Source organism: Chrysoperla carnea, chromosome 1 (assembly GCF_905475395.1).
Source record: "Chrysoperla carnea chromosome 1, inChrCarn1.1, whole genome shotgun sequence".
Classification (NCBI taxonomy): domain Eukaryota; kingdom Metazoa; phylum Arthropoda; class Insecta; order Neuroptera; family Chrysopidae; genus Chrysoperla; species Chrysoperla carnea.
The window spans coordinates 53,835,614-53,849,734 of NC_058337.1; the positions used below are offsets into that span (position 1 = coordinate 53,835,614).

Sequence of the window (14,121 nt, forward strand, 5' to 3'; positions counted from 1 at the left end):
TTTAAATTACCACCTAGTCTATTATTTTGTTTCACGATAATAATACAATCTTGCTCTATGCACTTACTTGATATAAATATTTAGTTTTTTTTGTTATTATATCTTTCATATTTTGATAATGTTATATCTTTGTAAATTGTAATATTTAAGAAAAAAAAAATTTTGTATTTTGTTCTCAATTACTTAAATAAGCACACATTACTGAACATATATTGGTACGTAGTCCTAATAGTAGCGTATATTAAAACATGTTTGCCTAGTACTAAAAATGTTAAACAAATATCCGCTCTACAATCTATAAAATTCTTTAGAAATTCCAACGAATAATTTCGAAGACTTCGTTACATTATACATTATTTGCTGCATCGCACATAACGGTAGCGTGGCCGAGCGGTCTAAGGCGCTGGTTTAAGGCACCAGTCTCTTCGGAGGCGTGGGTTCGAATCCCACCGCTGCCAGTTTTTTTTTTTTACATTTTTGTTTAATTTTACCATGATTTTGTCTAACAAGTTAACTCTAAAAATACCTTCTTTGGTTATCTTTATCTAAAATTAAATGCTGACGGGCTTATTATTAGTTTCAAATTTTCATATATTTGATATTATCCTTTCTTAAAAGCTTACAGTACAAAACTCATTTTCTTTCCATATATGAGCCTTACATTTATTTAGTTATAGGCCAATCAATTTTATTATCTTGATATACTGAAAGACATTGATTCCTAGTGCACAAGGAAGTTGTTCGCTGATTCACATCACGTTTATTTTTTTTACAATAAAAATAACATATAAACTATGTCAAAGTTAAATTCTATAAATTTCCATATCAACTAGTTCGTATGCTACCAAATTTGGTACCATTTCATATTTCAATACCAAAATAATTATTTATCAAGTTGCAAAACATTTTCATCTAATAGACTAGTCGTTATACAACAGTAAGATCTGTCAATCTTCAATCAGTCAACTTACTTTGATCATTTTCTTATTAATAAAACTTCTTTAAATAAAAAGGTGGAACAACATGGGGGTATGAAAGCTTACATTTCACAGTGTTTTAACCGGATTGGCGGATAGATACACCATTTTTGAGATTTTAAGATCCGATGAAAAAACGATTCCGTTATATAGTCACGGCGTTGCCAATTCTAACACGGAAGATTAAATTTTATAAGTTTGGCCCACTGGAAAGATCGGAAGTCTGGGTCATTTTTTGCTTTTGCGAATCGCGATTGCGATTTTGATTTTTAGACCATTATACTTTTATACATTTTTACAACTTTATAAATTTTATCTGCCCAATATCCTACCCCTCCCCATCTTCATCCGCAATGCGCTTGTTATATATGGGTTATTCTCGTACCTATCTTCCTCTGCCTAATTTGTCCTCGATATGAGTCAATTGATGATAATTTAAATAAAGGAATAGGTACCAACCGAGTTTGACGTCAATTTTTAGAAGTTAAAACAATTGAGTCTTAAGCTGAGTTTTGAGTTTGCTTACTTTGTCATAAGTAAATTGATCAATTATAACCACTTTTTGACAGTCCAGATTTCTAGAGATCATGGCTTAGGCCCTCGCTTGGGAGTATATTTTATATCAGCAATTAAAAAAACGATTTAATTTGACATAGTTGAATTCCGATAGAAAACAGGAAAAAGTGAAAGAAAAGTTGTTGATATTTATAATTTGTAATTTGTAAGTATTTTTCTTGTGGAAAATGGATTGAACAGACTCTCATTCTTGATATGAGTTACGTTGCCCATATTCCCAGTTTATTTCCCATTTCGTTTTACTTTTTGTTCTGACTAAGAAAATTCATGTAAGAGAACATTTACATTTTTGATTGCCAAAACAAACCAAAAATAATATATCCAAATATAGCCAACCTATAAATATTATCGAAGATAATAAATGAGAACTCTAGGATATATCGAAATAAATTTCGATTTTTGCCTCAATTTCCGCTAGCGCTAGCGCCACTGATACTACAATTTGACAGATACTGTGAACAGTATAAATTGTAGACACACGAAAGTATCATTGTGCAGTCCGCCACCAAATTAGCAAAGAGTAACATTCATAATAAGAGTAATCACTAGCTAATTCTTACTGATGATGACTACTTAGTAGTCGAAAATACGTATTTTAAAAATACAAAAAACTGATCTAGGAAATTGGGGCAAAAATCGAAATTTATAGCCAACCTAAATTATTTAATCGTATGTAATCAGTGATTACTAATCACTATAAATACCATTTTAACAACTATAATAGACTTTTGTACACAAAGAATAAATAGGTTGGATAAAAGTTTCAAATGTTTAATCATGATATGCAGATAACAAAACACAAAATTATTTTTTATAAAGATTAAGGGTTATTATTTTTTTTAGAAAATAATTTTAGTAAAAAAAAAAAACTTCAAGAATTACATCACGGCATGTCATTACATTTTAATAGAACGAAGCAGGTTATTGATTACAACTACTTATAACTTGCATACACAAAAATAATTTTTTGGTACGTCGTGATGTCATTCAAGACACCATGACACTCCACATGTTGACGTTTTCCAAGTAAATTTGAATTGATTTTTGAAAATGAAAAATTTTTAATGTAATTTTTTTTTTAAATAATACTGTTTTGGTGTGAATCAGATATTAAGGTAGCGTGTAAACCAATTTTTTAAATTTAGGACATACTATTCCAATGAATATGATCGCTATAGCCCTGTAGCCAACGCTATAGCTGATGTTGTTATGCCCGATACAATGATATATGGCTTTATCTAGAGATTCAACCGGAACCTTTCAATTTCGTCGTTAAAACCGGTTCGTCGTTGTAACTGATGTCGTTATAACCGATTTGACTGCTTTTATATGTGCTTTTGTGTTATACATATCGTGCTAAATGTTTAGATAGATTGTAAACCTAGTTCCCAATAAACACAATATTTATCTTAATTTCCCGATATAATATACAAAAACTTCAATTTAAACTGGACTACAAATTACGAATTTCAATAAATATATTTTTCAAGATTAAAACAATTTATAGTAAAATATATTTATTTTCAGAAAATTTATAAACAACTCAGTCAGCAAACACTGAACAGCGTTATTAACATTCAACTTCTATACTCTTACTTAAGTAATATTATTAAAACGATAAGTATTTTAAAGAATATTTTGTATTTTTGATGACTAATCCACATTGAAATCGTTAAGTGATGACGTCATAACACTCACACATCTAAACGATATTTTATATATAAATTGTTCGAAATTCCATATTTTCAGGTATAATTAAAAACTATCTCAGAATACCTCGCTCAGTGTTTAAAAAAATTTTAGTGAAAACAAAAGTTTCGAAGTGTTTTTTAATTTTTATTATTTTGAAGTGAAAAATTGAAAAATGCCTGGTCCTGGTCGTCCACTTTGGCAGGTTTGTTTTATTTATTTATTCTCTTTTTTTCAATAAGCGTTGTTTGCGTAAATTTTGATGCGCCAATTTTTATGTGGGTGACCCATATTGTATATGAATCAATTTCTTGAAAGATTTGAGAACTTTAATAATGTTGTATTTTTGGTAAAATTTCCATCTTGGTATTGACTTATAGTGATGGAACTATGAATCCATTTTTATTAACTGATGACGATTGAGCTTAGTATCAAATTTTCGCTTTATTTTGTTTAGACTTTCATTTCTATTTTATTTTTCAATGAATTTATGCAACACATATTACATAAATACAAATACATTGCATAGAAAAGTAGATAAACATTTTTTTTATACATAACATTTAATCAACAAATCTGCGTTTTTTTTCGAAAATTATTCGATGAAGTCAAGAGTGAGTGAAATAAAAAATTGAGAGGCAATTGGACTTTTACGATAAAATAAGTCGCCTTCCTTAAGGAAAAAATTGTTTTTCTTCTATTAATTATGTTTATTAAAAATCAGAAGAAGAAGAAATAGTTTATGGAATTTGCTGTGCTGCTTTCTGATCAATTTTTTTTTGGCAATTTACATGAATAAAATTAGTAATTCGGATGAAAATTTTTTTGAATGTCAAACACTACAATATGTACAAATTTTATATCCAATTGAAGCACCTTTTCCGTTTGTGTTTGTTTTGTGGATAATTCCAACTTTTTATCCCCTTTACTAGAAAGAAATATTCTGTATACTGAGCTGTCAATATTCTTATTCATTTACATTTAGTACTGAAATTCCTGTCTTCCTGGTAGCAATTAAGTTCAGTTTAGATGACAAATCCTCACGATGATTTCATGAAAATTTTGTTTTGAAACAAAGGTGAGTGGGACAGTAAAATTGAAAAATTTTCTATTAAAAAAAAATTTATTTTTAAAGCTACATATAAATAAATCTATCAACTTTAATACATTTTTGACGAAAAGCAAATTTTTTCGATTTGTTGTTTCAGACGCTTTTAATTCGAATTTCGATTACCGTAATTTATTATAAAAGAAAACTTAGGGTGTAATTTTATAACACCCTAGATTTGTAATAAATTAAAAACTACTCCCGTGTCGAATCGAAATCGAATTGAATACCATGTTGGTTTATTGTAGCCTAAAAACATTCAATATTTTATGTATCTGTTCCTTAAAACATAGACTTTTGTTTAAACTTTTTTTGCTCACGGAACGTGGAAAGAAAAGACTAATTGAATGACAAGATATACGTTGATAAGAAAGACTCTTATCTACGTATACTACGGTATTATGTACCCAGGGCCGGATTAACAAGTAGGCAAAATAGGCAGTTGCCTGGGGCCCCCTATTTTAGGGGGCCCCCAAAAAATGAAAAAGCCTTCTAAAATTTTCTTACAAACATAAAATTCTAGAGAGTGAAAGGAAATATAATCAGAACTGAAAATAAATTTTACTCAAATAAATAAAACTCAATTGGCCGCATTCAAAAGGCGACGACCGACGAACTAGACAAAGTTCCTAAAAAGGACATTTCCGACTACTTTGACAAAACTTATAGTCATTTGTATAAGATTCTAATGGAAGATCAATTAGCCGATGTATTTCCTAACACAGAAATAGCTCTTCGGATTTTTTTAACATTAATGATCACAAATTGTTCTGCCGAACGATCCTTCTCGCAATTAAAAAAAAATCAAAGCTGCTGAAAGAGCTACAACGCGACAAGAGCGATTCGAGATGTTAGGTATACTTTGCATTGAGTCAGATTAAGTTTGTATTTTTTAATCGAAAAAAGAAGGGAACGGACGTGAAAAAAGGGCCCCCAAGTTGATGGTTGCCTAGGGCCCCGTTGAGGATTAATCCGGCCCTGTATGTACCCTTAAAGTGAAATTCTTATGAAACAATTGGAGCAAATTACTCGTGGCACACATATCGTGGTCGCTTCAGTTGCTTCGGTAGTCGTATATAAATTTTACGTTTATCTGTTAGTTGCTCATGTTCTTATAAACATTATTATAAAAAATATTACAAGAAACAATGAACAAAGAATAAAATTTTGAATGTCTTAGCACTACACTTAAGATATTAATTTTTTATTTTATAACCTGTTCATGCAGAGATACTCAAGATCTAGTTGAGAATTTTATAAAAACTTGTAGTCATACACTTATAATAAAATTATTTTTTATTATTTTTTTTTTTAATTATTTATTTTAATATAGTATGTACTACCAAAAACCTAATATAAATTCAATTAAGATAATTTTATGTTATTAACTTCAACTGAAAATATAACAACACACGTTATATATTATTTCGAGATCTTTTGTTTGGGAGAGAAGGAAATTAGCATTAAAAATAAAAAAGTATCTATCAACTTAGATTTACGAGGATTATGCTAAACTGAAGGTTTTTTTAATGAAAAGGAGCTTTTAAAAGGTATTTATTATGATTCTCACAATATCGTTTTATGTAAGGTCATTTTTTGTAAAACTCAACGAATTTTATAAGTATCTCTCGCCGTGAACAAGTTATGAAATTAATTTTATTGTATATCACTTTCAAAATATTCCGCCGGAACAGAATTAAAGAACTTCGATAAGATGGCTAATAGAATACTTCGGATAGTGTCAGCTAACACTGGTTTGAATGCTTTGGCAATATCTCTCCAATTTTCATTTAAATATTTGTTGGTGCCTTCCTCTAATTGTTTATTACCATCAAATAAATTTGATAAGTGAATTTTCAAATCTTTCATGTCGAAATCCACATTAACCTCTGTTACATTGTAAAAATGCCATCCTTTTTTCTGGTATAGTGAAACTGTAGAAATAGCATCAACCGTTAAATCACCTAAAAAAAAATTATTATTTTAACAATTTTTCGGATCAATTCGATTATAAAAATACAGTGAATTTCTCGATTCGGAGTCATTTTATTGTGAAATATGGCTGTTAATTGAAGAATGAGACAAAAACAATAAGTTTTTTTATGGTGAATCCGAAAATCAAAATCGCTTTTACGAAATATAGTAATTGGATATACACAATTTAATTTTTTATAACGCTGCCAATCTTGTTTGGCAATGATTTTTGCAGTTTTAACTGTGAAAACGGAAATTGTTATTCGCTAAAAGAAATCTCGCAAAATAATTTTTCAAAAATATTAATTTGAATAAAAGTTATAAAAAAATTTCGTTATAAAACCAGGAAAAAGCGCTTTATAAAAAACTTTTTAAGTTACGTGTAATTTTTTCGTAAAATTTCATAATTTTTAACCGATGTAACATCTTTTTAAATAATATTGAATGACAAATTAAATGTTTACACCTGTAGCTTAAAAATGGGACTTCGTAGAGTTTTCTGTTTTCTTTAGAATCCGAGATATATAATCGAAAAAGTCGAAAAAAAGCGCTATTTTCCCTATTTTCTTACGAGAATTCTTAATAACTTTTTTTCTAATTAATTAATATTTTTGAAAAACTATTTTGCAAGGTTTCTTTTAGCGAATACAAACCTGGGTTAGTGAGAATTGAATAAGTGAGAAAACTCTATAAGTGAGGGTAATAGCCAGGACCCATCATTTAAGCTCCCAAAATCTCTATTAGCGAGAAACAGAAACCTCTGTAAGAGAGAGTCGTTTTTCCCTCATGGACCTCCGTAAGTGAGACTGCTACTTATCTATACTTCTATAAGCGACAGTCGAGCTTTATTTATTTACATTATTTGGGAGGAATATTTACTACATTCATACTTGCTGTGACTTGTTATTGCTGCGTACCTCTATATGAGAGAAACGCTACCCATGTACCTGCATTAGCGAGAAACTCGGGTTAGTGAGAAACGTCTATAAGCGAGAATGAAATTGTGCTCCCTCGAACTCTCGCTTATCCAGGTTTGACTGTATTAATTTTCGCTTTCACAGTTAAAACTGCAAATCATTGCCAAACAACATTTCCAGCGTTTTAAAAATAATTACCTAATATGTGCCTTATAAACAATTACATTTTTTGCAACAAAAAATAACTCAGCAGTCGGATCAAAAAGGATATATGTAGTATTTAAAATTTTTACTAATTCAGTTATCGTTATCAGTTTTCGAATTTTTTATTCTAAAAATCTGGATCAAAATAAATATAATTTTTAATCGGTGACGCATACAACAAAGAATCAAATAACTGCAATTATATTTTATTTTAAAAGTAGTTAAACGATCTAGATCTTAACTCACACATCTGTGGTACAATAATGAACATTAATAACGTTTAATTTCATTGACCTTGGCAAATTTATGTTCTATTTATGAATCTTTTCATGTAAATATTTAGTGAGCGATTTATACGATACATTCCCAAATTAATTTAACGTGTAATTGTGTCAATTATGTTTTAATAATATTTTTAGAAAAGACGAAAAAGACAAAAGTTTTAATTTTGTAATTTATTGACAGACATGACCTAAAAATAGTTTGTTTACAAAACATATTTTTGACCTAATTTATTTTTATATCATCCAACATTGGAGCTAATAATAAAGAAAAAAAAATTGTTTGTTTAACACAAAAAAACAATTTTTTTTATTTATGTTTAAACATGTCCTAAATTTATTATTTTTATGCTAAAAATGCTCTAAAATCTTACTTGGAAAACTTCTAATAACTACTAATAATTTTACACTCTGGCAAATAAAAGAAATTAACCAAAAAATTTGCTCTCTTAACATTCGAGATACATTCGTTTACGTGAGGTAAATGAAAAAGCTTATTGGATTTTAATACTAAAAAGCTCTATCCTGCGATCGAAAAAAGAACTAAAGTTTGCAATGCCCACAGATACATAATGTTTAACGGAAATGTTTGTTTAATATCTTGATATGACATAGATTTTTGTTCACCGCGAGAAAATTTCTAGGCAATAATGACGTACCATATTGACTCCGAACTGAGATTCGAATTAATAACTATAGAGCATAAGCTTCTACCAATAATGATACTTACGGCAATCGATGTTTGCATCGCCTTCTCCATTTAATGGTACAATTAGAATTCGACCTTGTGATTTGTATAAACCATCAATTTTCAATTGTGGGACACGTAATTTGGTTGTAAATGCGTATGTTTTTGGATCAACACTAGAAAAATAAAAAGTATATTAAATGTTTTGATAGACCCACTTTGACCTATTATACCTAAACTTAGCAGAGACAGGTAAAAATTATTCTTTATTTCAAAAATTCTTCCCTTATTTATTGTTTCAAAAATTTTTTTATCGATATGGCCATGCACATAACCAGCTTTTGATCAAACGAAGGGGGGGGGGTGCTTCAAAACCGAAATTTTTGATTTAAAAGTGGCACATCAGAAATTTTTGCTTAAAAATTTCATAAATTCAATAATATTTGGGCAAAAAAACGTATATTTAGACAACTAAATGTAGGAAAAATTCATGCCCAGTGTGCAGCTATGATTTCCTCGGTGCGTCCATATAGATGTGGTACCTATCATATGAGAGCATGTAGACGAAATAATTTGACGGGTGTTATAATTTTTTCAAATTTAATCGTAATAAATTCGACATAAAAAACTAGTAAGTAAGTATAAAGGAAGGACTTTCTCACATTCAAGAATTTCGAATATTACTTCAATTTATAAGTAGGTATAGGTCAATATTTTGAACAAAAATTGTTAGTTTTTTTTATGAAGATCAACTTTCTAATTTATAGTGTTATTCTATTTCTTACCGTTTAGGATCTAAATTGGCTATTAGAGCAACCCAAATAACTAGGTTCAATCTGATATCAGAACATTATGACCCCCATCAAACTCTATAATTTTTGTTCAAGTTTTTTTTGATTGGTTAACTACAACACGAGCTATTAGCTATTATAGATTAAAATCACCCTTTATAAAGATTCATGAAACTCATGGGTAAATATTAAAATTGTATCAATCAATTCTAAACGTGGTTCTGTTCCAAAAAAAGCCAAATTCCAAAATGTGTGGAATCGTTAATTGACCTTTGTATATTAACGTTTTTATTCGCCAAATTGAATTTGTCCAGAAATATATTTAGAAAGTAATGTTATCCATTTTAACTTTTAAAGTGTGGAATCAAATTCCCAAAAGTTTTTCAATTTCGAAGTTAGCTACACTCCTATAATGGGTTTTCTCTCGAATCTGAGTGCTATGAACACTTTTATTTTAGTTTTGAGTAGACTGATAAAGGTCCTAACAACCGAGTGATTAACTAGCCGCGTGAATTTGTTTTAAATTGTGAATATAAACAAAATATTCAAACCATTTTACCGCATGTGAGCATATAAACAAATAAAAATAATTAATATTTTAATAGCAGCAGCTTATTATTAGTCAAATGTTTCATAGCAATCAACACATGTTTAATTTTAACGCGAGGAATTGCCTAAGAATCAATTATTTAAATTAAATCACTGGCGGATTTTAAAAAGTTTTAAGCAAAACTATAGATTTTAATAAAAACTCGATTACTAGAATCAACAGTATTTGTATCTTTCATATTAAGTATCATAGAAAACATTTTAGCATACCAACCGGAGGTTAATTAAAGTAAATGAACAGATTAAGCTCTCAAAATTTTTCTCCGATCCTTCAAATTATGCCATTTTATGCTCGTAGGTACTTAAATTTAAATCCGCCACACAGCCTATTTTAAATTTATTAATAAACTTGATATGATTTCTTAACAAATTACTACTTTCTTGTATAATTAATAACCTTGTAAGACCTTTCATTTCTGCAAAGGTGAATAATTTATTTATCATAAACTAAAAAGGTTAATAAACCAACAACACATTTTTATTAAGGTCAGACTTATATTATCTTTTGCAGTTACAAATACCATCTTTTATAAAAATACAGAATTTGCATGGATCTTTTCGACATGAACAGGTCATATTATACTGCGTGTTTAACTACTATGGTCATATACTACACAGTGTCGGCAGATATTATGGATAACTCCTTTACAAGTTTTTCTCTTATAAATCCTGACCCTAAAATGAACGGAAATTACCATGGTTGTTTTATCTGTCTTTCTGAGACTTAATAAAGGCAAAGATAAGAAAGAAACTTGAAGTTTTAACTGCAGCATCGAGTGTCGGCATGTTACGTAAATTGATTGTTAGTGACAAGACAGTTCGTAAGAAAAAATTACAGGAAATTTGCAAATTCGAAAAGGTTGAAAAATGGTGTTCAATTGTAAAAAAAAATTATTTTTCAACCTTTTTAATATTTGTAAATTCCCTGCTTTTTAAAAGCTTTTATTTAACTTGCAATGTATGTATGTATGTTACGGTGGATTATTTGAACTCAATTTTGAAGTAGATATCTCGAACCGATTGAGCTGAAATTTTGCATGCACATTTAGTTTGGATGGCAATGCATGGTAAGGTTGATTTTCTGCCGTCCTGATTTTCCCATCGCTTCCACCATATTTTATATAAATAAATTTTTTTAGTCTCAAATTAAAAATTTTAATAAAAAAACTTTTTAATGGACAAGCTTTTATTCTACTAAAAAGTAGAAAATAACTTTATCTATAAGTCACTCATACCCGACTATTCGTAAAAGCTTGTGGCGCTTAATATCAAGGATGAATCGAAAAGTAATTAGGCATGTGGAGTAGATGAGGCGTTCCGATTCATTTTTGATATTTTAAATTAACCGCTTCAAGCTTTTACAAATATTCGGGTATGATTGACTTATAGAAAAATTTATTTTCTACTTTTTGGTACAATAAAAGCTTGCCCCTTAAAAAGTATTTTTTTATTAAAATATTTTTTTCCCTGAACTTAAGAATTTTAGTATTAATAACTCTCTTTTACATATAAGCCAGACAAAACTCTTTTCCTTTTATCATTCCTTAAAAAGGTAGATAAAAAACAATGGAAATTTCACTCAGGATTATAGACTGAGGGTCTCTCGATTTTATGCTGGGCTCTTCTTCAACAAAGTTAAACTTAATAATTTACATTTAAAATAAAAGTAATTATAAATTAAAAGATTTCAACACTATATCTACTTTTATAAAATATTTTAATTAAGACACAATTTTAAAAGAAAAATTATGTTTTGTAAAAGATTTCATAAACATTTGTATTATGAAAGTAAAAAAAAATGTCAAGGTCCTTTTTTTTACATAATAAGTAAATTTAAAACTAATTAAAAAGATCACTGACCAGTAACCAAAGATTTTTTGATACCCATACCGTTATTTTTCAATGCATTCATAATATCAATATATTAGCTATAAGGTATGCATTTATGTCATTCGTTGCGTGCAGAACCGAATTAAGATCCATGAACATAAATATTTATTAACACCTATACCTTTTCATTATAAAGAGTGTTCGAAAATGAACGCAAGACGTAAATTTAATAGAAAACACAGTTAGCCGAGACGAGTAAACTTTTTTTTAAGGCAGGAACTTAAAGTGGCCAGTTTATTGACTATTTGTATATAAAACAAGTGAAAACAAACAATTAACTGAGTTAATTGTTGAAATACCATGTATAGACAGTATTGATGATGCAATCGCTTTTTTTGACGTGACGTAAGCAAAGAAAGATATCCACTTTTAGATAGCCACACATTCACAACTGATATTCCCATATAATACATACCTACTATAAAATTTGCATCTAATTTGCGCCCTCGTGGGTAAACAGTGATGTTTACAAAAAAATATTTTAAACAAAAGTTTTTTTTATTTTATAAGAAACATTTTTTATATTTAAACTTTTGTTATATCACTAACGGATTACAAGATGGGTTTAACGGTGCCAAGACCCAATTGACCTGTGTTGCTCATTTACGAACTCGACCTCACTTCTTATGTCCTGAACACGCTATAAAAATGTCTTAATTTCTCTTTTCTTTTTTGAGTTATCATGTTAACAGACAGACAGACAACCGGAAATGGACTTATGAAGTAATTTTATGAACACCTATACCAAAATTTTGTTCGTAGCATCAATATTTTTAAGCGTTACAAACTTGGGACTACACTTAATATACTATGATATATTTCGTATATTCATGATATAAAAATGCGCTTAATACGATGGTAAAAAAAATCGTAAACCGTGGGCTTCATTGTTAAAAGTTATGATTTTTAGCGACAATTTTCCTTATTTTGAGTTTTTTCGACATTTAAGGAAACGGTGCGTCAGACAAAAACAAGTTAAGAGCCAAAATTAAAAGCAAAATACGTCGTTTAAGATTAAGTTGCGACCTTTTGTCTTTGATCATTCAATTGTTATAAACAAAACAAAAAACAAACAAAAAAGGCTCAAAATTAACTTCGTATGCATATCCTTTTTCAGTCAGGGTTTACAAATTTTTGTTTGTCTCTTATGATAGAGTCAATTACTATCTTATTAGACAGAAATTTGGTTAATATTCATCAATTATCAGCTGAAAGAAACTTAAAGAGCAAAGTTTTTCCAATAACACTTTCACTCAGTGCTAATAGGGTATCGAAAGACTATTTTCATACAAATTTTTTATTTATTGCAAATAAGTCCAAAAATGTACGTTAGCTTTATACCTATAGTAAACTTGTTTAAATATCTTTAAACTTTAAAATACAAAATACATTTAAAAAGTAAAAAAATTAAATCAACATAAAAAACTATATAACGAAAGAATAAAAACTCTAAAGCTACACGTGCCCATAAGGATATTGGAACCAATGCATGCAAAGAATGCAAAGAATACTTAACTTCTGTATACAGATATTTTTTTTGCAAATTGTTTTATTTCTTTATGTGGTGTTAAGCTATTTCAAATATTGTATCCGTATTAATTAACATAAAAGTTTTTTTTATCAAGGAAACTGCAAATAATTAACTGCATTTATACAGCTAATTTTTTAACAGACTTTTTATTTATTTTTTGAGTAGGTACCTAAATTTAATCATCTTTAGCGTGTCTTAGCGTTTATGAACTAAAATTTAAGGCACGAAACTGTTAAATATCGAGTCAAGGTCTAATCAACATTAGTTCGATAATGTTGATGAATTTTGAATCCTTCCGGTTAGGAAAATTAGCGTGTAGAAAAGTGTAAAATTTTCCCTTTAAATGTCTTCCGAATCTCTGGGCTAAGCAATAAAATAGTTCGAAAGTCATTAGGTACAGTATAGTCGCATATGATGTTTAACATAATATCTGACATGTTAACCTTCTATGAAATTGAGGTATGTGAAGTCAAAATTTAACTAGCTTGGTAAACGTTTCAAAAGAACGGTTCTACACACATTTTTCATGTTAAAGTAACATTTAAATTTCAAGCACTGCGATTATAAACATTACTCTATCGATTTGTTTGTATATTTTATAGGTAATCATATTTTACCTGCCCGAGTTACTTTTATTTTTCGATAATTCTGTTAATTTTCCTAATTTTCATTGTTCACATCCAGGTATAGTGGAATACGAAAAAGTACCTAAGTGTGAACAATGAAAATTGTGAAAAGGATTTTCGAAAAATAAAAGTAACCAGGGCAGATAGAATATGAATACCTATAACATTTCAAAATTTCAAATCGAAAAATATAATCGCAGTGCTTGAAATTCAATTGTAACTTTAACCATTCTTATCTGGAAAACCGCTTTTCGTGATAA

The 14,121-nt window shown here is 28.9% G+C and overlaps 1 protein-coding gene and 1 non-coding gene across 2 annotated transcripts in view; both read left to right on the forward strand.

Annotated features, from left to right (window-relative positions):
• Positions 1–376: 376 nt before the first annotated feature.
• Positions 377–458, forward strand: Trnal-aag. The gene has a single exon. It is a non-coding gene; the product is annotated as a tRNA-Leu (tRNA).
• Positions 459–3,303: 2,845 nt separating this feature from the next.
• The window catches only part of LOC123305972 (muscle-specific protein 20-like), a 67,042-nt gene continuing 56,224 nt past the window's right edge, over positions 3,304–14,121 (forward strand). Inside the window, exon 1 of the mRNA XM_044887816.1 lies at positions 3,304–3,447. Coding sequence (XP_044743751.1) covers positions 3,418–3,447 — 30 coding nt within the window. The 5' untranslated portion in view covers positions 3,304–3,417. The remainder of the gene's footprint in view (positions 3,448–14,121) is intronic.